This window comes from Phyllobates terribilis, unplaced genomic scaffold (assembly GCF_046119375.1).
Source record: "Phyllobates terribilis strain yellow unplaced genomic scaffold, ASM4611937v1 Scaffold_12__6_contigs__length_324123572, whole genome shotgun sequence".
NCBI lineage: Eukaryota > Metazoa > Chordata > Amphibia > Anura > Dendrobatidae > Phyllobates > Phyllobates terribilis.
Genome location: NW_027362772.1, coordinates 135538523 through 135565948, shown reverse-complemented (window position 1 = coordinate 135565948; position 27426 = coordinate 135538523). Strand labels below are relative to the sequence as shown.

Below are 27426 nucleotides of genomic sequence, written 5' to 3'. Positions count from 1 at the left end.
GATATTACTAGCCACGGAAGGGGCCATTAGCCCAAATTGTTCCATGGCTATTAATAACAGCTCACAGCTAGATTGACGTGGGGCCCCTCTTATAATTAATAACCAACAAAGGCTAGGCAGACAGCTGCAGGCTGATATTAATAGCCTAGGAAGGGGCCATGGATATTGGCCCCCTCCAAGGCGAAAACATCAGCTTTCAGCTGCCCCAGAAATGGCGCATTAATAAGATGTGCAAATTCTGATGCTTAGCCTTGCTCTTCCAACTTGGGGTAATAGGGTTGGGGTTCATGTCAGCCTTGTATTGGCAGCTGACATGAAGCCCAGGTTTGTAATGCACAGGCATCTATAAGACTCCCCCATTCCTAACCAAATTGTAAAATTGTAAGAAAAAAACCAAACACCCAGAATAAAGTACTTTATTTGAAATAATGACAGACTCCTTTATTTATGTATTTTTTTACCAAAAACAATTATACTTACCTAATGCCTAATCCACTGAAGCCCATGTCTTCTTTAACAAAAATAAAATAAAGCAACATAATACTAACCTGTCCCCAACCTGATGAAATATTTGAGATTGTCCCACGGCGATCGGCTTATTGATAGAACAGCCACAATCGGAGATGTGACTGCTTTATCTGGGAGCCGGCGATACACTGACAGGAGCATCATCGCTCCTGTAGTGTGTCATCAGCTGATGATCTCATATAACCTCTCTCCCATCAGCTCAGCGCTATCCACTATTTGTAAAAAAAAAAAGAACTTAAAATAGATATTAAAATAAAAACACATTATACTCATCTATCCACCGTAATCGTTAGTGTCCCACTCCGATCGGATCACCCGGCAGCACTCTATACACTGACAGGAGCGTGATCGCTCCCAGTAGTGTACACTGTGTTCCAAATTATTACGCAAATAATATTTTCTCAGATTTTCCCAAATTACCTATATGAATTGCAGTCATTGTAATTTTCCAGTCAAATAACTATTAGAGTACAATTGAAAGGTTTTTGTACAAACTGCCTATGATAACAGTATATTTAAAAAAAAAAAAAAAAACTCAAACTGCACTCAAAATGCATGTTCCAAATTATTATGCACAGCAGAGTTTTCAACCTTTTCATTTTAATAAAGAACAAAAAAATGGTCATTTTTGAAATTATAAGCATTAGCAGGTTATTACAAACTGAAATCAAACAGTTTTCAACTCAAAACTTTATTCTAGGTGATGTTACATTTACACATAGGACCGCTTGTTCGAAAGGAGCTTCTGAACTCTCTCGTCCATTGAATTTGTCAAGTTTTGGATGGTTTCTGCTTCAGTTGTTTTGCATGAGGACAGAATACCCTCCCAGAGCTGTTGCTTACATGTGAACTGCCTGCCACCATCATAGCCACTCCTTTTGATGATGCTCCAGAGGTTCTCAATGGGGTTGAGGTCAGGGGAGCATGGGTGCCACACCATAAGTTTGTCCCCTTTTATGCCCATAGCAGCCAGAGATGCAGATGTTTTATGTGCAGCATGAGACGCGGCATTATCATGCATGAAAATGATCTTGCTGCGGAATACACGGTTCTTCTTCTTGAACCATGGAAGGAAGTGCTGTTTGAGAAACTCCACATACATTATGAAGTTCATCTTTACCCCTTCAGGGATCCTAAAAGGGCCGACAATCTCTCTCCCTATGATTCCAGCCCAAAACATTACTCCACCTCCTCCTTGTTAGCGCCGTAGCCGTGTTTGCATGGGGTGTCCATCAACCGGCCATCCTCCACTCCATCCATCTGGACCATCGAGATCATTTCATGCATGATAATGCCCTGTCTCATGCTGCACATAACACATCTGCATCTCTGGCTGCTGTGGGCATAAAAGGGGACAAACTTATGGTGTGGCACCCATGCTCCCCTGACCTCAACCCCATTGAGAACCTCTGGAGCATCATCAAAAGGAGTGTCTATGATGGCGGGAGGCAGTTCACATCTAAGCAACAGCTCTGGGAGGGTATTCTGTCCTCATGCAAAATAATTGAAGCAGAAACCATCCAAAACCTTACAAATTCAATGGACGAGAGAGTTCAGAAGCTCCTTTCGAACAAGGGGTCCTATGTGAAAATGTAACATCACCTAGAATAAAGTTTTGAGTTGAAAACTGTTTGATTTCAGTTTCTAACAACCTGCTAATGCTTATAATTTCAAAAATGACCATTTTTTTGTTCTTTATTAAAATGAAAAGGTTGAAAACTCTGCTGTGCATAATAATTTGGAACATGCATTTTGAGTGCAGTTTGAGTTTTTTATTTTTTTAAAAATATACTGTTATCATAGGCAGTTTGTACAAGAACCTTTCAATTGTACTCTAATAGTTATTTGACTGGAAAATTACAATGATTGCAATTCATATAGGTAATTTGGGAAAATCTGAGAAAATATTATTTGCATAATAATTTGGAACACAGTGTATAGCGCTGAGCTGCTGGGAGAGAGGTTGACATGAGATCAGCTGATGATGCACTACACTGTCACAGCTGTGGGATCACAATGACATCTGACAGCGTGATGCCGCAATGCTCTGACCGACGATAACGATTTTACCGCCAATCAAAGCCCCTGTTTCCCGCACTGTAACTCAGATGACAGTGTGGGAAACTACTGATATTCAGGGCCCCGTTTGGGTTCATGTTCGGGCTCAGGTGTCCTAATACAAACCTTTTTTTGATGTTCGAGTTTAGTCGACGAACCCGAACATCAAAGGGTACACTCATCTCTATTCATGACACCATTGTATGAGAAAGGCAACAAGAACAAAAATGGTCATTTCGGACAATTTGTCTCCAGATGCTGCGATCTCATGAAAAACTTAAACTTGGTCCAATTAACTTAGGTAGTACTAGAAGAAGGATGACAGAGTTATTTTGTCTACAGTAGTAGGGTCTATAACATGACATCTTGACCATCAATAAACATCTTGTCATTCCAAATCGAAAAATAATGGGAAAGATGTGTAGGTAGTCAGTATATCATATAGCATCTTGAATTTAAATCAGCAGGTTTGGCCAGCTTTTCCCTAATCTGTATGGGGTTATATGCTTTAAATGATCAGTAAATGAAAATGATTCTGACTACTAATGTTAACGGTGTCCTGATTATATTACAGGCCTTTCCCTTATTGTAGGTTTGGTTCTTTACATCTCCAGTATCAATGATGAAGTTATGAACAGACCCAGTAGCTCTGAACAGTACTTCCATTACCGGTATGGGTGGTCTTTTGCTTTTGCAGCCTCCTCGTTCCTTCTTAAAGAGGTTTGTCATCATTATTGTATTAAAGACAAATGCTTAAAACTGGTATAATATGTTTTCAAGGGAATCTGGCAACAGGTTTTTGCTGCCCCATCTGAGAGCAGCATGATATAGCAACAGAGACCCTGGTACTAGTTCATGTATCATTTACTGGGCTGTTTTGCTAAAATCACTGGTTTATCTGCTGCAGATCTAGCATTGCTTTGAATGCTGAGCTCTGTATATTCTCATTCGACCAACTGATTTTCTTCTTTCTGTGTACACTGTGCATAGGCAGAAAACTGCCTATGCACAGGAGTAGGGACAGGGTTATACAGGAAGCTGCCAATTAGTGGTGGGGGCAGGGTTATACAGAACTTGTGAATTTGTAGGACTACTTGGCAGGAGGTCTACTAGTCATCTAGTAATAATCTCCTGCAGATAAAACAATGATTTTTCAAAACTTCAGCAAGTAGCCCAGTAAGTGACACATCACTGGGATAAGGGTCCCTGTGCTCTACATTATGCTTCTCTCAGATTAGATGGCAAAAACCTGGTGATGGATTTCATTTAACAAACAGCGACTAAAGTAGTGAGGGAATACTAAGTTTACCCACCTACCTAGTATACAGAGATTAGATTCTACTGCACATATTCTTTACACCACAAACACAATAGATTTAAGTACGTTATGACTATGAATTATAGGTTTGTAAACGGTGCATGTATGATAACCAATATTAGACATCATTCACATTGTAGAGCCATGTGCATGAAACCATTGGTGACCATTGGAATGCCTGTTTTTCCAGCATTCCTCACATGTATTAAATCTGACAAACAGTTGCAAATCATGTTCATGGAGCGACGAAAACTTAAAGCCCGAGCATTCTATAAATACTCGGGGCTCGGCGAAAGGGTTAACCGAACATACTCGCTCAACACTAACAACTATGATAGCAGGGACTACATTCCTAGGACATATTATTGCAACGAAAACCCCAAGCATGAACAAATGCAAGGCAAAAAGAGTGGAAAAATAGAACATTCCTTAAAAACATCAGTATTATTGAAAAGCAATGAAAATATAATACAAATAGTCACTGCAGTATACAAGGTAGCTTAGTGGGACACACAGTAGGTCTTACAAGACATATTGTAACTTTAAACCAGCATAAAAATAGTGAGACCAATTATATGTGTTATCATAACAGACTAGGTCAGACATGATAAATATGTCAGTACAATTTATGCATAGCCACATAAACTAATAAACTGAGAAGTAAAAGATTGAAGTCTTAGATATATTGCTGCTGATAGGCAAGATGTCCCTCCTCCCAATGCACGTTTCGCCCTGCTTCAGCAGGGGGCGTGTTGAGGATGTGAGAGAATGTTATCATATAAATTATATACCATCCAATAGTTCCCTGCCAGAAGTCATAATGTACCAATTTTCAAATCCTCCTTATAAAGCCATGTTCACACATTCAGTATTTGGTCAGTATTTTACATCTGAATTTGTAAGCCAAAGCCAGGAGTGGAGCAATCAGAGGGAATCTATGGTAGGAAACATTCACAACTTCTGCCTTTTTCAACCAGCCCTGATTTCTTGCTTAAAAGCACTGATGTAAAATACTGACCAAATGCTGAACGTGTGAACGTAGCCTTAAAGTTATGTGCTCTGTTTGAGCAACACATACTCAAGTCTTCCACAACACAACGTACTTTCAGCATCTCATGTGAATACTTAAGGTACATAATAATTTAGAAAATACACAAATTATAATCAAACTATTAGCAGGGCATTAGCTCCCGGCAACCCGGCATACGAGGGGTCCCTGCACCTGGTATGCCAACTCAGCCTCCCTACTGCAAGGAGTTGATAGCATTGTCGTGCCTGTGAGGGGCCTCCTAAAGACTCCTGCTTCTGTCATATCTGTACACTTATGAATCCCAACCCTTTTAGTCAATCGTGGGTTCAAGTCCTCTACGCAGAATAGAAACAAATGTACAAAATAATGACAAATATTTTTTAAAATGAAAAATATGTATAAAACTAAATCTCTCCCTTCTCCTGAAACATAAAATCTTAAAAACTAAAAGAGATTTACATATTGAAATGCAAATCTTCAGCTTCAATAAATAAATGAAATTGAATGTGTGTAGGAGTCCAAATTTATAAAACGTCATAATATTTATCCCATTCGGTTAGTAAGTAGTAAAAGACAAAGAAACTGCATATATTTGGTATCATCAAACTTTGACGTTGCCTTATTTTAACCTCCGAGTGAACTTAGTAAAAACAAAGCCTAAAGATTAATGTGAAATTCTTCCAATTTTTCAGCATATTATATGGTAAAATGGATGGTAGCCCTGAAAACTACAACTCGTTTCACTAAATAACAAGCTCTCATATGGCTATGTCAATTGAAAAATAAAAATGAAAAGGTCTTGAAAAGAGTTTAGGAAAAATGGAAAGCACAGAGAAACCAAGTGGGAATTTGTTGTCTGAAGGGCTGGCATAAACCTGGAGCTTGCCTTGCCTGTAAGCTACTTTCAAAATAGACATATTAGTAAATGTCTAAAATTTATTAGATCTAAACTTATCCTAAATAAGTTGTCTTTTTGGAGACAATCACTTATAAAATGCATCGGCAAGAACAATCAGCAGATTTCCCTGTATTCCACTCTCAACTGACTTTCCACTCCAAGTAAGGAAAATGTAGTGTTACCATTTACATGTTTAGCCATCCATGTATTACAGGGCTGACTCAAGTCCATCAGAAGTGGAGCTGTTCATACAGGGAAGTTTTATCTTTTAACTCCTAAAGATGGGACCCAAGCGAGACAACTCCTTTATAATATCCATGATCTAAAATATGACATACAGACAAGGATTTCCTTCAAAGGACAACTCCTTCAATTCCCAAACTATAAAAGAATACCCAAATTAAACCACAAGTGGGGCATCCCTCCAGAATAGCAGAAAATCCAGAAATCAGTGTTAGATATGGACCACAAAGTTTTTGAATACTCAAACCCAATCCCAGTCTTCTTCCATTCCTTTTCTTAAGAGAGCAGTTGAAAACTATTGGCAGCAACAGCAGGAGTATAATGATCGTAAAGTGCCACATTTTCCTTTACAGTTCAGAAATTTCATCAGCGTAGGGTTGCCACTAAAAGTACCAATCAGTTGTCAACCTTTACTAGGGATGGACACAGACAAAAGAGGGTCCATGTGCAAGAACATTGTTTGAGCCCCTTGAAGTCCTATAGCTCATCAAGATGCACAATTCCATCTGCTTGGAGGTAGTAGTGGCCCTCTTATCTCTTGGGCCCTGTTTTGCTGCACAGGTTGCACCAATGGTATGGCCACCCATGAAACCCTATACACATCAACAAGAGCTACATGCTAACCTTTGACTATGTAGACTAATCATGACTAGTGTTGAGCCACCCCTGTAGTGTTCGGGTTCGGTTCGTCGAACACCGGCATGTTCGTCGAACGGTTCATCGAATGGTTCGTCGAACACCGTTAAAACCAATGGCAGGCAAACAAAAAACATAGAAACACATATAAAACACATAGAAAACACCTTCAAAGGTGACCAAAAGCTGACAAACTGCTCAGAATAGAATAGAATAGAATAGAGCATCATACATAGATTAGATAGATAAAAACATGTCAGTCACATATATAATAAGTACAGTGACAGTGTTGGTTACTGTTCTTGTCATTTAGTGTTAAAATAAAGGATTTATTAAAAAAAAATTGGCGTGGGGTTCCCCGTAATTTTAGTCTTTAGCGGAGGTTAAGCAGACGGCTGAGGCAGATGTTTGAAGCCTGGGAAGGGGGTAATATCCACGGAGCTTCCCAGGCCTTTACTAGCTATTAAAATGGGGGACCTCAAAAAAAAAATGACGTTGGGTCCCCCACGTATTTTAATAGCTAGCAAAGGCTAGGCAGACAGCTGGGGGCTGATATTAATAGCCCAGTAAGGGTGCCATGAATATTGGCCCCCTCCCAGGCTAGAAACACCACCCGTCAGCCGCCCCAGAAATGGCGCATCCATAGGATGCGCCAATTCTGGAACTTAGCCTCGCTCTTCCCACTGCCCTGTAGCAGTGGCAGTGGGGTAATAGGGCTGGGGCTGATGTCAGCTTATAATGCCAGCTGACATCAAGCCCAGGTTAGTAATGGAGAGGCGTCTATAAGACACCCCCATTACTAACCCCATAGTGAAAATGAAAAAAAAGCACAAACACCCAGAATAAAATCCTTTAATTGAAATAAAGACACAATTCTTTAATGTTCTAAATTAAACACTACTTACTGTCACACCCATTCCAGCTGAATCCAATGTCTTCTGCAATAAAAGTAAAATAATAAACCAACCTCATCCTTACCTTTCCATGGTTCCCAGGACGGCTTCAGCTCTGCTACATTGACATGACAGGCTGGATCACAGCAGAAAGCTGCCATCCAGCTTGCCATGCCACAGACACTGAGAAGCGCAGGCATGCTTGCGCTCCTCAGTGTCTCGCTGTGACGGCATCCAGATGAGCCGAGTTCATGTCCAATGAACTCAGCTCACCTCATGCACGTCACTGACAGTGTGAGAGAATTCTCCCACGCATGCGGTGCCGGCAAATGATGTCACCGCTTGAGCAGGAGAATTTTCCCACGCTTTGACGGCATTGAGATGGCAGGCTGGACGGTAGCAGAACACTGCCATCCAGCATGCCATCCTTCAGAGACACTGCGGAGCGGAGGCAATATCTCTGAAGGATGACAAGCTGGATGGCAGAGTTCTGCTACCATCCAGCCTGCCATCTCAATGTCATCCCAGCATGGGAGAATTCTCCTGCTCAAGTGGTGACGTCATTTGCCGGCACCGCATGTGCAGGAGAATTCTCCGTTGCTGTCAGTGACGTGCATGAGGTGAGCTGAGTTCATTGGACATGAACTCAGCTCATCTGGTTGCCGTCACAGTGAGACACTGAGGAGCGCAAGCATGCCTGCGATTCTCAGTGTCTGCGGCATGGCAAGCTGGATGGCAGCTTTCTGCTGCGATCCAGCCTGTCATGTCAATGTAGCAGAGCTGAAGCCATCCTGGGAACCATGGAAAGGTAAGGATGAGGTTGGTTTATTATTTTACTTTTATTGCAGGAGATCGTTGGCTTCAGCTGGAATGGGCGTGACGGTAAGTAGAGTTTAATTTAGAACACTAAAGAATTGTGTCTTTATTTCAATTAAAGGACTTTATTCTGGGTGTTTGTGTTTTTTTTTTAATTTTCACTATGAGGTTAGTAATGGGGTCGTCTCATAGACGCCTCTCCATTACTAACCTGGGCTTGATGTCAGCTGGCATTATAAACAAACATCAACCCCAGCCCTATTACCCCACTGCCACCGCTACAGGGCAGTGGGAAGAGCAAGGCTAAGTAGAGATGAGCTTTGTTCTACTCGAACTGTTCGCCAATCTCAAATTCGAGCTGTTTTGGGCGGTGTTCGAGCCGTTCGGCGAACACGAACAATTTGAGAAAAATTCGGCTGTTCGAGGTTATGTTCGATAACTGTTCGTGCACCAAAATCATAACTGGATTTTTTCTCAGTAATGATGAAAATTAATGTTAATACGCAGTTTGAGTGTACAGCGGGGTGGGGGGAGGGGCAGGGGATGGATCTCTGCAGGAACAATGAAGATCTCCATTTTTTTTTTCTCTTTCCCGCATTTACAGTGGGGAGGTGCAATCTGTCAGCCTATCAGCAGCACACACACGGAGCGAAGTGCTTTTTTTCACACAAGCAAGGGCATGTGTCATTGGCAGTGTATGTCACATGTCCTTGCCCTATAAGACCAAGCCATTTTCCCCGTCGCCACCATTTTCTCACTGCTGCAGCTGCGTGTTAGACGGCACCGCTGTTGCTGTGTGCGCTATACCTTGTTAATTTCAAGCCAATTTTCGCACAAATCTACAGATAGCTTGGGAGTAGGGAATAGTTGTGATTGCAGTCCTTTTAAGGACTAGGTTACAGCATTTCCTACGACTTTTATCAGGCAGGTCTGTGCTCTTAAATAGATAGATTGTGGGAGTAAAGACTAATTGTAATTGGAGTCCTTTTCAGGACTAGGTTACATCAGTTCCTATCAGTTTTTGCCAGGCAGGTCTGTGCCAGTGCTGTGCAAGTTTTTTTCACAGCATTTGGCTGAATCTAGCAAAGCTAATCCTTTTTGGCCTATTGCAGAGTGTGTTAGTCAGTGGAGTAGCCTATCTGTGTTGCAAGATATACCACCTGTGTATAGAATACCAATTTTTTTACTGCACCTAGTGAAGTAAAATCTTTTGGGCATAGCATCATTCTATTAGTCCATCTATACTGACCTCCATCAGGTTGCAAATTGAATATAATTTTTATCTGCATCTAGCTCTGAAAAAATATTTGGCCTTCTAGCAGTGTGTGGGACTTTCTCTATTAGTCCATCTATACTGACCTCCATCAGGTTGCAAATTAAAAATAATTTTTATCTGCATCTACCTCTGAAAAAATATTTGGGCTTCTAGCTGTGTGTGGGACTTGTTGTATTAGTCCATCTATACTGACCTCCATCAGGTTGCAAATTAAAAATAATTTTTATCTGCATCAACAGTACCTCTGAAAAAATATTTGGGCTTCTAGCTGTGTGTGGGACTTGTTCTATTAGTCCATCTATACTGACCTCCATCAGGTTGCAAATTGAATATAATTTTTATCTGCATCTAGCTCTGAAAAAATATTTGGGCTTCTAGCAGTGTGTGGGACTTGGTCTATTAGTCCATCTATACTGACCTCCATCAGGTTGCAAATTAAAAATAATTTTTATCTGCATCTAGCTCTGAAAAAATATTTGGCCTTCTAGCAGTGTGTGGGACTTGTTCTATTAGTCCACCTATACTGACCTCCATCAGGTTGCAAATTCAAAATAATTTTTTGTCTGCATCTAGCTCTGAAAAAATATTTGGCCTTCTAGCAGTGTGTGGGACTTTCTCTATTAGTCCATCTATACTGACCTCCATCAGGTTGCAAACTGAATATATTTTTTTTCTGCATCAACCTCTGAAAAAGTATTGGGCTTGTAGCTGTGTGTGGGACTTGTTCTATTAATCCATCTATACAGACCTCCATCAGGTTGCAAACTGAATAAAAAATTTTTCTGCATCTACCTCTGAAAAAATTTTTGTGCTTCTAGCTGTGTGTGGGACTTGTTCTATTAGTCCATCTATACTGACCTCCATCAGGTTGCAAATTGAATATAATTTTTTTCTGCATCTAACCCAGCCAATAGTTTTGGCCTAACACCACAGTTTGGCCACTCAGCTCTGCTCGGTTCCCATCCATTGTTTTTTTGTGCAAACAACTCCAGAGTTGTGAATTAGTTAACCACCAAAATGAGTGGAAAAAGGCCTGCTGCTGGTGGAAAGGGGAATAGGCGTGTTGGGAAGGGGAAAAAAGGTTGTGTCCGTGGGGTAGGTGTTAAAGCAACAGTAACATCTGCAGAAGAAAGACCATCTTCCAGCCAAACTAAAATGTCTACTTCTTTTAGCGGACAATGTGATAAGATCCCTTTCTTACGGCCACGCCAATCGCTACAAATTCCAGATGAGGCACAAAAACAGCAGGTGCTTCAACGGATATCAAGTGCTCCTTTAAGTGGGCTCTCCTCCACATTAACTTCAACATCACAAATACTCCAGTCCTCAAAGGTGTCACCCCAATCGCACTTGCTTCCTCACAGCTCCCAAATCTCCAGCTGCCCGTCTGAGTATGAGGTAGAACAGATGGTTGAGTCTGCAGAGCTGTTTACTCATACTATAGCCTGGGAATCAGAGGTCGACTCCAGCGCTTCTGTGAATCCAGACGAGGAAATGATCTGCACTGATGCCCAGAATCTTTATGAGTCGGATCCAGGACCAGACGCAGAAGGTTCTGACCATAATGTAGACTCTCATTCCCAAACTGTAACTCCTGTTGGTGGAGACAATGAGGAAGACGATGATAAAACTCAAATACCTGATTGGAGCGACAACTTTAGTTTTTTGTCAGGGCAGGAACAGGTTGGCTCTGAGGACGACGGGTGTGATAACGCACAGGGTGATGATGATGAGGTTGGAGATCCCACTTACTGTCAACCCACAGTCAGCCAAGAGATGAGGTCAGCAGAGGAGGTGGAGGAAGATGCTAGTGACGACGAGGTCAGGTTGCGCCTTCCTGGACAGAGACGTAGTACTGGAAGCACGTCAACAACTGCATCCTCAAACACAACTCTGCCTCTCACCACAAGTCGTGGTGGCTCTTCAGGTCGCATGGGTGCTAAGCCTTGCATAGCCTGGGCATTTTTTCAGATCGATAAAGATGACCCAACTCGTGTTATCTGTAACATTTGTCAGCAAAAGCTAAGTAGAGGCCAAAAAATACATAGTTTGAGTACTTCATGCATGAACCGGCACATGGACATGAAGCATAAGTTGCAGTGGGAAGCTCAGTGTGCTACAATGTGGCCTAGCCGGCCGGGCCAACCACCGTCTGCCATATCTTGTGCATCCGCGGCCTCTTCATCCTCTGTGACTGGGGGGACAGCAGTCACACCTGTTTTGGGGCGCAGACCTGCCACCTCTTTACCCGCAACAGCCAGCGTGATTGGCAGGTCATCATTTTCTTTCGAGGTGGTAACACCAGCTGGTGTTGAGCGCTGTCCGACATCGATAGCACCACCTTTGGATCAAGGCAACCTAACATGTTCGCCTGCATCTTCCTCACAGACCGGCAGTTTGCCGGGGACACCCTTATCAACCCCGTCTAAGCACAATAGCCAGCCCTCGGTCCCTCAGATGTGGACAAGTAAAAGACCATTTCCTCCTAGCCATGAGAAAGCTAAGAGGTTGAATTTCACCATCTGCAAGCTCTTGGCTACAGAAATGCTGCCTTTCCGCCTGGAGGACACAGAGGATTTTCGAGACCTTATGTCCGTCGCAGTGCCCCAGTACCAGATGCCCAGTCGGCACTACTTCTCAAAGAAAGGTGTGCCTGCGCTCCACCAGCATGTCGCACACAACATCACCGCTTCTTTGAGAAACTCTGTGTGTGACAGGGTGCATTTCACCACAGACACTTGGACGAGTAGGCATGGACAGGGGCGTTACATGTCGCTGACTGGGCACTGGGTAACTATGGTGACAGCAGGACAAGGGGCTGCTGTCCAAGTCTTGCCGTCCCCACGAGTTGTGCGTCAATCCTCTTTATGTCAAAGTTCCTCCACTGCTTCTGCCTCCTCAACCTCCTCTCGGTCTTCCACTTGCACCCAAAGCCTGTCTGGTCATGCCACAAGCTTTCTAACTGTGCAGAAGGGATCCTGCACACCTCCTTACTATGCTGGCAGTAGGGCTCAACGTCATCAGGCGGTTTTTACATTGAAATGTCTGGGAAATGTGAGTCACACAGCTGAGGAGTTGTGGTCAGCTCTGGAGAACCAATTTCATGAATGGTTGTCTCCACTGGACCTGAAACCAGGGAAGGCCGTGTGCGACAATGCTGCAAACCTGGATGCGGCCCTTCGCCGGGGCAATGTCACACACGTGCCTTGTATGGCTCACGTGTTGAACCTGGTTGTCCAGCAATTTTTAGCCCACTATCCCAGACTAGATGGCCTTCTGCAGAGGGCACGGTCGCTGTGTGCTCACTTCCGCCGTTCGCATCCCGCAGCTCAGCGACTTACATCTCTACAGAAGTCGTTGGGCCTGCCACTTCACCGGCTAAAATGCGATGTGCCTACCCGGTGGAATTCAACTCTGCACATGTTGCAGCGACTGTGGCAGCACCGACAAGCCCTGGTGCAATACGTTCTGACGTATAGCCTGGGCCAACGAGATCCAGAGGTGGGGCAAATCATGCTGGAGGAGTGGTCTCAGATCAGGGACCTATGCACCCTTCTGCACAGTTTTGAAATGGCGACGAAGATGTTTAGTGCTGACGATGCCATTATCAGCATGACTATTCCGGTGATTTACATACTGGAGCACATGTTAAACAGAATTCAGAGTCAGGTGGTGGCACAAGAGGAGGTGGAGGAAGTAGAGGAGGAGGAGTTGTATGCGGAAGGGCTAACATCTGCAAGGTCCAGACGGTCGGCAGCACCAAGGCGGCAGGCATGTGAGGGTGGGGGAGATGGTTTTTCCAGGGCGCATGGTAGCAGCCAAACTAGTGAGGAAGGTGCAGGAGCCCAGGAAGAAGTGGAGGACGAACTGATGGAAGACTCATCAGATGAGGGAGACCTTGATCACATTTCTGTTGTGCGAGGTTGGGGGGAGAGGACAGAGGAAGGAAGCATGATTGTTACCTCGCCACCAACACAACAGGGACTTGGTGCTCCTGGATGCGCAACACACATGAGTGCCTTCTTGCTGCACTACCTGCAACATGACCCTTGAATTGTGAGAATTAGAAATAATCCTGACTACTGGGTTGCCACACTGTTAGATCCCCGGTACAAAAGTAAATTTGCAGAAATTATTCCTGCCATAGAAAGGGATGCACGCATGCAGGAGTATCAGCAGAGACTGTTGCAGAATCTTACATGTGCTTTTCCACAAAATACCAGTGGTGCACGTAGTGAATCTCACAGTTCCAACTTGCCAACCGTGGGACCGTCAAGTGTTCAGCACTCAAACCGTAACAGAACCACAGTATCTGCTGGTAACATCAATTTTGCGGAATCATTTCACCACTTTTTTATCCCATCCTTTGCAAGGCCACAGGAGACAAGAAGTCTGACACATAGTCAATGCCTAGAGACGATGGTACAGGAGTATCTCCAAGTAAACATTGAAGCCATGACTGTGTCACTGGACCCTTGCTCTTTTTGGGCTTCCAATCTGGAGAAATGGCCGGAGCTAGCCACTTACGCCTTGGAGATCTTGTCATGCCCCGCAGCCAGCGTTCTGTCTGAACGTGTGTTCAGCGCTGCTGGTGGTGTGCTGACAGATAAGCGCACGCGGCTCTCCACTGATAATGTAGACAGACTCACGTTCATAAAGATGAACAAATCATGGATCCGAAACGACTTTTCTACCCCTGTGTCATCCTGGGGAGAGTAAAAGCTTGATGATTGGTTAAAATCACCCTACCAACCATTTTAAGCTTTCAAATTACTAATCATGTTTATCTGTATCTTGGCTGGAAATTAATTTGGGCTTTGTAGCAGTGTGCAGCACTGATTCTATTAGGCCATCTATAATAAGCTCCACCAGATTTAAAATTACTAATCATGTTTATCTGTATCTTGACTGGAAAATAATTTGGGCTTTGTAGCAGTGTGCAGCACTGATCCTATTAGGCCATCTATACTAAAGCTTCACCAGATTTAAAATTAATAATAATTTTTAGCTGCATCTAGCCCGGAAAATAATTTTGGGGCTCCGAGATGCGCAAGACGCATAAGTGCCTTCTTGCTGCACTACCTGCAGCATGACCCTCATATTGTCAGAATTCGAAGTAATCATGACTACTGGGTTGCCACACTCTTAGATCCCCCAAACTTTTCGATCAACCTTTTCATTTTAATAAAGACCAAAAAAATGGTCATTTTTGAAATTATAAGCATTAGCAGGTTGTTAGAAACTGAAATCAAACAGTTTTCAACTCAAAACTTTATTCTAGGTGATGTTACATTTTCACATAGGACCCCTTGTTCGAAAGGAGCTTCTGAACTCTCTCGTCCATTGAATTTGTCAGGTTTTGGATGGTTTCTGCTTCAATTGTTTTGCATGAGGACAGAATACCCTCCCAGAGCTGTTGCTTAGATGTGAACTGCCTCCCGCCATCATAGACACTCCTTTTAATGATGCTCCAAAGGTTCTGAATGGGGTAGAGGTCAGGGGAGCATGGGGGTCACACCATAAGTTTGTCCCCTTTTATGCCCATATCAGCCAGAGATGCAGATGTTTTATGTGCAGCATGAGATGGTGCATTATCATGCAAAAAATGATCTTGCTGTGAAATACACGGTTCTTCTTCTTGAACCATGGCAGGAAGTGCTGTTTGAGAAAATCCACATACATTATGGAGTTCATCTTTAGCGCCTTCAGGGATCCTAAAGGGGCCGACAATCTCTCTCCCCATGATTCCAGCCCAAAACATTACTCCACCTCCTCCTTGTTGGCGCTGTAGCCGTGTTTGCGTGGGGTGTCCATCAACCAGCCATCCTCCACTCCATCCATCTGGACCATCGAGCGCTGCACGGCACTCATCCGTGAACAAAACAGTTTTGAAATCAGTCTTCATGTAATGTTTGGCCCACTGGAGCCGTTTCTGCTTGTGTGAAGTGGATAGAGGAGGTCGACAGGATGGCGTATGCACAGCTGCAAACCTCTGAAGGACCCTGCATCTTGTTGTTCGGGGGACGTTGGAGGCACCAGCAGCTTCAAAAACTTGTCTGCTGCTATGACAAGGCTTTTTTGCCGCTGCTCTTTCAACCTGACGTAATTGCCTGTAGGAAAGAGTCCTCAATTTGCCCTTATCAGCACGCACACGTGTGTACTGTGAATCAGCTACATACTTCTTGATTGCCAAGACACTTCATCCTGATCATCGCACAATGTTGATTGTAGTCATGCCTTGACCTAAACACTCCACAATTTGTTGCTTCTCAGCAGCCGACACATCCTTTTTCTTTCCCATTTTGGAAGAAAATGTAGGCTGCTTAATAATGTGAGACAGCCTTCTTAAGTAGTCTTGCCTTTCATTGGACACACCTGCCAAACTAATTAGCACAGGTGTCTGCAATTTCTTACAGTGATATAAAGAGCCCTGACACACATCACCATCAATGAGTTTAACTGACAAACAAATTCTTCCCTTATCACTCCTAAACACTTTTTGCATAATAATTTGGAACACAGTGTACATGTGCTTTTCCACAAAACACCAGTGGTTCACGTAGTGAATCTTACAGTTCTAACTTGCCAACCGTGGTCTGTATGGAGTTGTTCAATAAAGGGCCCAAAATTAAGATAACATAGATGGGAGAGGTCTCTATGAATAGGAATTCCTAAGTATTTGATACTCTGTGAGGGCCAGGCAAAGGGAAAGTTGGACTGGATGGAATCCTATATGGATTTGGGGAGGGAGACATCGAGGGCCTCAGACTTCGCTGCATTGATTTTAAAATTTGACTATGTAACAAAGTGATCTATTTCAGCCATAACAGCATGGATGGATATATGTGATTGAGTGATATATACTAGGACATCATCAGCAAATAGAGAGCACTTGTACTCGGTGCCTCCCACCTCAATCCACCTAATATTGGGGTTATGGCGAATTGATGAGAGCAGGTGCTCCGTCACTAGGATGTATAAGAGAGGGGACAGAGAACATCCCTGCCTTGTCCCATTGGTGATTGTGAAAGGTGATGAAAATGTTCTGACGCGCCCCCTGGGCCTTGGGACACCCGGAGCCGGACCCTTTTTGGTGGATGCTGGTGGTTGTAGTCTTCGTGGCGGCGACCCGGTTCCGTGGCTCAGGGCGGTCAAACCAGTGGCGGAACTATTTATGTGGTTTTGATGTTTAAATGTCCGACTACGCCACCCGTGGATTGCGGTCAGAGTGAACCGCCGCTCCAGGGCAGACCGCTGAGGCTGGTGTTGTGGGTGCAGCAGAGCGTAGCATAACTCCCCACGGGAGGAGTATAGCCTCAGGGCAGTGTATGCGGAGGATGGGGGTGATGGTGCAGGGCAGCAGCAGTAACGACACGGAGTCAGTGATGCAGTCCAGGGCCTTTACTCACAGTTCTTATTATCCAGACCACGTCTGCAGGTAACGGCTGCCCACGTCGTACTGTGCTCACCAGGTGAGGGGCTCAGACAACTCCCAGATAACTTTGGAGCGCTTCACAGGACCCCCTTTGTGTGTCCTTTGTCTGGCCTTTCTTACCAACCCTTCTGTCCGGCTGCCTCGGGCTTCCTCTTGGTAAACTTGGCGCCAGTTTCCCTGACCCTATGTGGTGCCTTCCTAGCGGGTGTAGCGAGGGGCTGCGCCACATAAAATGTCACAGCATCCTGTTTCTAGCTGAGGGTCGTTTCCTGCCTCCACTAGTTTCGGGGACCGGTCTCCCCCTTTGGCCTGACCCCTCCACGCAGGTGGATTCGGGCGTGCGGTGGCGACTCGCCCGTCTGCACCCCTGGAATCCCTTCGTTCCTCGTTCCTGGAGCCTTCTCCGCTCCTCTTCCTTCCTTCTCCCTCTTCCAGGCCTGGGCCTCTGTTACTAGGCCCGCCTCCGGAGCAGAGCTCATGCAGAGCCCCTGCTCCCTGCCACTTCTGCTCAGACTTCTCTGCACTGAACTAAGATGGTGCCCACCTTTTATACTCCATTCTCAATGCACCCAGGAACTGCTTCCTCCCTGCTCCTGCACTACAGGGTTCCCCTTCCTCAGTGTTCCCTCCCCCCACTCCAGCCAGGGACAGGGACTGTCGTGCCCATCTCAGGGGCATATTGGTCACCCTGCCCCACGGCAATGTGGTGTAATGCATGCAGGTGTCGGGTCCTGATCCACACTACATCCTTACCTGAGAGTGAGATATCACACCTCTGGGTGAGGTGCAATACCTCTGTAGCAACCGAGCCCTCAGGGTGCTACAGTTCCATTAATCTTCAGCCTAGGTGACGTATTGCGATACAGGGCCGTGATTTTGGCTATAAAAGGGTCCCCTAGACCCCTACCCCAAGCTTTTTAAGAGAATCATATATGGCGTGCCAGGAGACTCTATGGAATGCTTTCTCAGCATCCAACGAGAGTATCTAATTACAAATTTTTAACTGCATCTAGCCCAGGAAATACTTTGTGCCTAGTAGCAGTGTCTGCTAGTCAGCGGATTATCCCGGCTGTTAAGCAAGCTACACCACCTGTAGTTTGGACACTTAATTTTTTCAAAGGAAATGCTTCGGGACCACGGGATACTCAGTGAAGAGCATCAGGAGGCACCCCAAGGCATAGGGGCTGGGACTGGCAGTAGGATGCCTTGCGGTGGACAGCCGAGTTCGATCCTTATAAAAGCTTTTTAACTGCAGCAGCTTTAGTGGACGCTACTGGAGCTGGAATTACGCGGCTGCTGGCATGAGACTTGCCCTCCAATAGATCCTTGTAAATGGATTTAAAGTGTATTCATTCAAATTAGAGAGACAATTTAAATTAAAAAGCTTAGAGCTGCCTCCACCACAGGGGGGCTCGCTCGACCCACCAGCGGACAGGCACCAGTATTGGGAGAGGGGGGCTAGCCGTCAGGGTTCACCGCGGCTCTGGCACAAACCCGGCGACACGGAGGTGGCACGGGCAGGAGCGGACTGAACGTGTCGGCTTCTCACTTTTTGGATTTTAGAAGGGCATGATGTGCCTATATCTGTGTCTCCCCCTCCTTTTACTCCTCCACCTCTTTTCTTTTCGCATGACTATATGTACTTGTCACTTTTCCATGTGTTAGTTGTGTCTTCTGAGCAGTTTGTCAGCTTTTGGACACCTTTGAAGGTGTTTTCTATGTGTTTCTATGTGTTTTTGTTTGCCTGCCATTGGTTTTAACGGTGTTCGAAGGTGTTCGACGAACAGTTCGACGAACAGTTCGGCGAACACACGGGTGTTCGACGAACCGAACCGAACTCGAACACTACGGGGGTGGCTCAACACTAAGGCTAAGTGCCAGAATTGGCGCATCCTATGGATGCGTCATTTCTGGGGCGGCTGACGGTTGGTGTTTCTAACCTGGGAGGGGGCCAATATTCATGGCACCCTTCCTGGGCTCTTAATATCAGCCCCCAGCTGTCTGCCTAGCCTTTGCTAGCTATTAAAATAGGGGGACCCCACGTCATTTTTTTTTTTTCAGTCCCCCATTTTAATAGCTAGTAAAGGCTAGGTATTCAGCTGAGGGCTCATATTAGTAGCCTGGGAAGTTCCGTGGGTATTACCCCCTTCCCAGGCTTCAAACATCTGCCCTAGCCATCTGCTTAACCTCCGCTAAAGACTAAAAGTACGGGGAACTCCACGCCAATTTTGTTTTTTAATAAATCCTTTATTTTAACATTAAATGACAAGTACAGTAACCAACACTGTCACTGTACTTATTATATATGTGACTGACCTGTTTCTATCTATCTAATCTATGTGTTATGCTGTATTCTTTCTGTTCTAAATTGTCCGGTACCAATGTATGCTGCTGCTGAATTGCCGGCTGGCTTTTTTAAAGAGACGGGTGCTTGAAAACACTATTATTTTTTTTTTTAAATAAATCCTTTATTTTAACACTAAATAACAAGTACAGTAACCAAGACTGTCACTGTACTTATTATATATGTGACTGACATGTTTCTATCTAATCTATGTGTGATGCTCTATTCTTTCTGTTCTAAATTGTCGGGTACTGATGTATGCCGCTGATGAATTGCCGGCTTTTCATGTTTCACTGTGAGCACTGTTCCCATCAATTTGGGAAATCACTGTAATGCCACAGCCACCATGGCTGTGACATTACAGTGAGTGGCAGACAATCCCTGCATGATTGGTGCTCTAAATAGCGCCAAACATGCAGGATGGGGACCCAAGCTCCCGCCCGAGCATCGCGCAAGTACTCAGCGAGCTCCGAGCATCTCGAGTACTGAGAAGCTCAGGCGAGTACCGAGCAGTGGCGAGCATGCTCGCTCATCACTAATTAACAGTATTACTGTGAAAAAATCCAGTTATGCTTTTGGTGCACGAACAGTTGTCGAACATAACCTCGAACAGCCGAATTTTTTGCAAATCGTTCCAGTTCGTTGAACGACTCGAACACCGCCTAAAACAGCTCGAATTTGAGATTGGCGAACAGTTCGAGTCGAACACCGCTCATCTCTAATCATGACTCAATTTTTAAAATGAGTCAGTTTTCTCCATAGTAGAAGCCCAACGACCATTAACAAAACATTGCAGAAAATTTGCTCAAACGAACCTATGCATCTTTTAGAAAGTATAATGTTATATATTGATTTTATTTCTTCTGTTTTCTCATTTTTGAAGGGAGCTGGTGTTATGTCTGTGTATTTATTCACAAAGCGTTATGCAGAAGAGGAGATGTATCGCCCCCATCCTGCCTTCTACCGTCCTCGTCTCAGCGACTGTTCAGACTACTCAGGTCAGTTCCTACACCCTGAAGTATGGCATCGTGGCCGCAGCCCATCGGAAATCTCTAGTGATGTGTCAATCCAGATGACTCAGAACTATCCGCCTGCAATCAAGTACCCAGACCACATACACATATCAACGTCACCCTGCTAAAAGTGCCATGAAAGGCAAACTGTTTGGAAGCTCTAAACATCTCTTTACTATGAAATTTGCCATACAGACATCATGGTTTGACCGTCTAACCTGTTAAACTAGAGACATTATATTGCAGAGTTTAAAATGTGAGCTTTTACTTCCCATTTTGCGGAACCTTACTGCTCAAGTACCATTTAAGGGTTGTCCACTACTGGAGAACCTCTTGTTATTGGGCCCAGGGGGTGACAAAAATATATGTATAAAAACACAACTCATTTCCTGGATTGGTGTCGCTCATCACAGCAGCCAAGCCAATCAGCAGCAGAATTCACGTTTGGTCTGAGGAGAAGAAACAGGCTGAGACGAAATGTGAATGTTGCAGACAATCAGTGAATGCTCATAGGTTGCAGCACTCACGTGATGCCTCCACCGACAGTTGATGCCAAGAGACCGGCAGGGGATGTAGTGCTGAGAATGGAGGAGCAGCAGCAATCTTGGAAGTATTAGGGTTTGTTTTAATTTTTTTCTTAAGCTCCCTGGCCCATTAATAAGGGGATATTAAGTAGTGGACAACCCCTTTAAGAGGTTATTTCATTTTTGTTTCCTTATTGTTTTCATGGTTTTGTAGACCACAGAAATATACAATGTAGTCATATCATATATCCATCTTTTATATTTTGCTTTATCGCATTTATTTAGATTTTTTCTTTCTTTCTCAACATGTTTCTTTCTTCTATTTTCTATAAAGTAGTTTCTTAATACTTTAAAGGAGATTGATATTCAATACTAAACTTTTGACTATGTAAAATATTTCTAATTTCTTCAATGATTTACATGGAAGATTGAAGGGAAAACAAGCAGAAGACATTTTCTGTGCTGTTTTATTATAATGCAATGTTAACCAGACTCATAAGAAGAAAATGCTTATAGCAAAATCTCTCCAGCAAGAAAAAGTATTGAAGAAAAAAAAGCGACTTAATTCTCAATGAAGCAAATGAAGAAACAAAAAAATGCTACATTTTGTGGATATGTGGTATATTATGGATTGAATCTCTAGTTTTTATTGCCACAAACTGGAAAACCTAATAGACTACCTTAACCATCCTCTTCACGAGGCGCAGTATCTTTGAGGTTGTCAACTAAAGTCTTACACATGCTGCTGTTTTCTGTCCATTGTGGTAGCTACAGACATCATTTGTTCTCATAAATGTCACCTCCTGTTGAAACATTATTTTATGATTTCTCATTTCATCTTCAAACTTTAGAAGGAAAAAAAGGAATCAAAGCCAAATATGCATTGTAATCTGATTGCTCCAGTAGAGATATTTGACAAGGAACCAAGGACACTATCTGGAGGTTGGCCATCAGAAAGACCTGTCATGGTCATATCGTTTATGTGTCACTTTCCCAATGTTGATTAATCAATGGTCTGGAACATCTTGTTCTTTGCATTTCCACCAATGACAACAATGAAACTTCTAAAGTTCACCACAAGCTGATATAGACCTTTATGGGGACAGACGCTAAAGAAGAAAAGTCAATATATACTGAATGTCTTAAATTAAACTTCCTGGCACAATGTACAAAAACAGACAGCATTTGTTGAAGGCTAGCTGACAACACACGTCAAAGGCATTTCCCCATGTTGCACTATCCCTACAACACAATCTTAAGTGTTGGTAATGTACAGAAACATAATGTACAGACTGATGTAATTATTTTAATGCTGTGATTTTCACAGGGACTTGGAAAGGCCTGGCTTGCATTTTGCCCATTGTATATCCTTTCATCCACGGAAGACATTTTGTTTCTGCAGTGAGCAGAATATAATGGTGTCTAAAGAGCACTGAAATGTATATAGATAGTTGATATATATATCAATGCAATGTAAGAAATATAACGTGAGATATAGTGATAAAATAATGCTTTGTCTGGAAATCATTACGGATTTTAAGTATATATATATATATATATATATATATATATATATATATATATATATAATTATATATATTCACTTTACTCTAGAGGACATAGTAGACTGGCATTCAAGTTGTTACATTAAAATTCTTAGTGTAAGATTGGCTGAATTGGCTTTTGTGACGGACAATGCGGATGCAACATGGATGGCATCTATGCGCTGTCAATCAATATAATTGACCCATTTATTGAAATATGAGTTTAGTCCACAAAATGAATCATGTTTGCATTGTTTTTTTAGTTAAAAAAAAATCAGTTTGTGAAAACAGCTATAGCCTATATTGTGGCCATATGTTATCAATTAAAAACACAAGTAGCACACATATTATCTCTGTAAAATAGACAGGTAAATAAGATGTAAGTTTAGTATGTAATTATTACATAGGTTAAATGATTTTCACGTTTTAGGACATGTATCCCAAACAAAGAATTGCCAGCAAATAGTGTCCTGTGATTCAGTAGCCTCTGCACTGTTCTGGATGCTTAGCATTTGCAGTGTGGAGGGAAAATATAAAGGGGGGTATTGTGGCTGAATCACTGTTGAGATAGTTGCTGTAACTGTACTGCATTACCTCTAACAATGTCTTGTTAGTGACCTATGGAGGTAGAAATGCATCAACTTTTATTGGAGGTATGCTTTATTGATATTCAATACAGTTCCTTTAACAGTTAGCTGATCGTTGTCGTATTTCACATTGCCCACTATGCAGAATCTCTTTGTTTTGGGTAACAGAAGGGTTCTTAAACTGAGGACACCCTTCTGTAATATCACGTGCTTTACCAAGACAGAAAGACTGCTCTTGTCTTAAGTAGAGTATCTTATTAACGACTTGAATGCCAAACATTGCCAATCCTTCATTTCAAAAGAAGATCCGTAAAGATCTCTGGATATATCATTATTGATAAGATACTTTTCTCCTTACTAATTAAGGATATTATATTTTTGCTATAGTTTAGGTTACAGCTGAGCTTTCATAACCTATTATTTCTTAAAAGAATGAGTAGAAATATAAGAGGAAAAAGCTATACCCACTAAAAAGAGAGAATATATGTAATATATAATGTATACCTTTAACTGACCAAACAGATTGCTTCATTTTTATTTTGATAACTGCTCCATCATATTCAACTTGTTTTATGGTTCTGTCTTATACTGTTAAAATGTTTAGAAGAAATTTTACTTGGATTTTAGATTGTGCAAAACATTTGGTTCTTTGAAGGATTTAATAGGTGGTAGCTGCTATGCATGCATGTGAAGCTGAAACCCTGTCTCCGCCGTTAGCAGAGAAGTGGGTGATAAAAATGCCATATAAATGCCCATGTAGTTCTAACTGGATTCTAAGGTAATCCAAGCCCTACATGTTAAATAGTACACTTTGCAGATAATACCATACATAGTTTACATTGCTTGTTCAGAAATTAAAATATTTAACTTTTTTGTATCAACTGACACTTTTCAACATGGTTGCATACCACAGAACTAACATAATGATGAAAATTAAGATGTAATTCAGCTAAGCTTATTGCGTCCACCATATGTCTTTGTACATATTTCATTTTTCATATGGAACTGAAAAAAGGACCGAAATGGGCACGAACCCTTGTGCTCTTTTTTCAATGATATATGTTTGTTTAACAAGTAAACAATCAACACAGAAGTATATAGTTGGTGGACAAAATATTGTGAATGACGAATGATGCCCAGTAGTGTAATAGCAAATTTTATTCTATTAGCATTTATGGTGATAATACATCAGGTTCCATAGTCTTGGCCTGAGGCTTCTCAGACAAATTTTGGATTAGTACGGCTGGTACATATAAAAAATGACTGTTCTCAGGAACCTGGATCTGATTATGTTTTGTATCATAAATAAACCTCATTCTGTACCAAGAATTCTGTACAAATTTGCATAATCCTCCATTATAAGCACATTGAATATTCTTGATTGAGTATGATAAAGATAATGATACCTAGGGGCTATTCCATTTTTCTAAAATATGATGTCTACACTAAATGTCTTTATTATAGAGTTTTCATCACCATATCTAACCTGTAAGACATATAATTTTCTTCTAGACAAAAATATAAAAATGAACATCTGCTCTTTATAATATGTTTTTACATTGATGGGGTAATCATTGTAATTGGCAGATGCAAATGCCAATATTTTATATATCAAACAAAGCAGTAAATGACAAGTTATGAGCAAATATGAATTTTCAGCTTCATGAAAATAATCGCTAATCTATACTTTTTTAATATATTTTTTGTTTCAATTTCTTGTCATTTTTAAGATGTTTGTTTGATGCAGGAAAACTTTTATTCACAGTCAGAATTTGCGAATGAGTCCTGCTCTCAGCTAAGAAAAGTAGATACAATAATATTTAACGGGGCTAAAAAACATAACCTCCAGACTGATACATTGTACCAAACTAGTAGAGATATCTGCTGATGATGCATTTATCTCTTAGTATCTTCTAGAATGGATACGATTGTATACACTTCCTAGCAAATAGGAAGACTAGCTATACCAGTGTACCTGTTTATTGTTTCTGAATGGAAGCAAGGGTGTTCTTTTTACATAAAAGGGAACTGTACTTTCAAATGTTGCACAAATCTAAAGTACATGCACACATAAGAAACTATAATATATCTTATCAGTGAATTTTGATAATTTTTCCAGTTATGAAACATTTCTTCCCTTACCCCTGTCTCTAGAACTTGTCATTTTCTCTTAAAAAGCATGTTCAATTCTAACATGTTCAAGAGAAGACGGACTACCAGCACAGTCAGTTTACATAGCCTATAATACTCTATGGAGAGGGGAAAAGGAGGAGTGAGAAGCAGAGTGAGAAAACAATCAAAGGAAGACACAGAAAGATTGTGTTGAGCTTCTTGACATGTCTTTTACCTCACCCCAGAGCTTAATACACATCTATACCACTCTGCACTCTTTAATACAGATGGGTAAATCTGAACTTTTGAGTTCGGCATTTGTTACGGACAGTTACTGTCCTGTGCTAACGCCAAACACAGACTTTCCCCGGAAGTCCGTACTAATGTTAGGAGTTCCGGGGAGAGAGAGAGAGCTACAAGTCAATTCCAAATTTTGAAATAGGGCCTACAGAGGAGAAAACTGTTGAATATGCAGGATACAAGTCATATAATGGTACGAAATAATGTTTACTTGAAAGTAAAGTTAACCTTTAAACTAAACACACAAATTTAAAAAAATTGCAAAGAATTTGGACACTAAGCATATTTAAAAGTTATGTAATTGAACTATATTAGAAAGTTATATACCTTACTACTTAGAATATATACAGTACAGACCAAAAGTTTGGACACACCTTCTCATTTAAAGATTTTTCTGTATTTTCTTGACTATGAAAATTGTACATTCACACTGAAGGCATCAAAACTATGATTTAACACATGTGGAATTATATACTTAACAAAAAAGTGTGAAACAACTGAAAATATGTCTTATATTCTAGGTTCTTCAAAGTAGCCACCTTTTGCTTGGGCGGCCATCTTCCTGAAGCCATGGGCCTCAGGGAAATGGCCGCTGAGGTCCCAGTCTGCACATTAGCAGGCTCAAGCGGCCATTTCCCTGTAGATCGCAGCTTCAGGAAGATGGACGTGGCAGCCAGAACAGCAATGCACTCTACTCTGCCTGACCGCAGACACCGGCCCCGCAACATCTCACCATTTTTGCTGCCGCCGGGTTCCTGAAGGAGGGACGGACTTGGAAGGGACCCTGCTTCCTCTGATCCCACTCCACAACCACTGCAACTGCCTGGTAAGCTACGTTTGGACCATAAGACACCCCCCCATCCTCCTCCCAAATGTAGGGGGGAAAAAGTGCGTCTTATGGTCCAAAAAATACGGTAACTCTTTATTTGTGTAGAGAAGATAAAAGGCGCAACTGGACCAACCAGTGCTTTCACAAGTGAGTAATGCCTATTTTGGTATTTTAAAGAAATCCTTTTTTTTTTGCTTCAATTCAGTCAGTTATTGGACAACCTCTGTAACCCGGAAAGTGAATATTTTTCCATGTGTAGGGGCTTTAAATGTTCTTATTTTCCTGAAATCTGTCTTTATAGCCCATATCTTTTTTAACTTACCCAATGTACTATTTGACTTAGACATGCTACAACAGGTACAGGATAACAAGACAACATTTTGTTACTAGTATATAGGTAATTTTTTTATCTTTGTTTCAATACTGTTTTACTGCATGGTGCAAAATCGATCAGATGTACAATAAAATATATTTATTTTTTTCAAAGCCAACTTCATCTATGAACATCAGTGGGTGCCATTGGCAAGCTACTGCCAAAAAATCAATATGATGTTACTTAATATAAGGAAATAGCATGAGGCAACCATAAATAAAAATGTTATTGCATAGACATATAACCTGTAAAATAATGTATGTAGATTCCCTTATTTCACAAAACAAAAATGCATTTAATAAAAAAAATAATAGAAATTATGTATGTGATAAAAGTGTGATAGTCTATGACAAACTATGGTTTTATTACACTTTTATTTTATTCTTTATTCTGTCAATAACTGGTAAACCTAATGGAAGAACCAGATTAAATGGCAAAACAAAAGACAAAATTATATCAATAGGTATTTTTCCTACTGTTTCTTACCGCTCCTCACAGAAATTCACAGTTTCAAGGCATGTACACATCTACAGCAATATAAACATTTTATTACAGTAGCACAGCTACCAGGGTGAGCAGATGGGTCTGTTTCCACGAGCCTGTGCTCAGAGGGGCCCACTCAGAGCTATCGTCATCCCTAACTGTATTAGTGTCTGCAGCACACCAAAA

The 27426-nt window shown here is 42.1% G+C and overlaps 1 protein-coding gene across 3 annotated transcripts in view; it reads left to right on the top strand.

Annotated features, from left to right (window-relative positions):
* Positions 1-27031, top strand: part of CACNG7 (calcium voltage-gated channel auxiliary subunit gamma 7) — a 200517-nt gene extending 173486 nt beyond the window's left edge. For 2 of the 3 annotated variants that reach the window (XM_073656293.1, XM_073656294.1), the window contains exons 5-6: positions 3161-3306; positions 20359-27030. In XM_073656293.1, coding sequence (XP_073512394.1) covers positions 3161-3306; positions 20359-20616 — 404 coding nt within the window. In that variant the 3' untranslated portion in view covers positions 20617-27030. Of the gene's footprint in view, positions 1-3160; positions 3307-20358 lie in introns of all 3 variants that reach the window. The other variant, XM_073656295.1, reaches the window with a different exon arrangement.
* Positions 27032-27426: the final 395 nt, after the last annotated feature.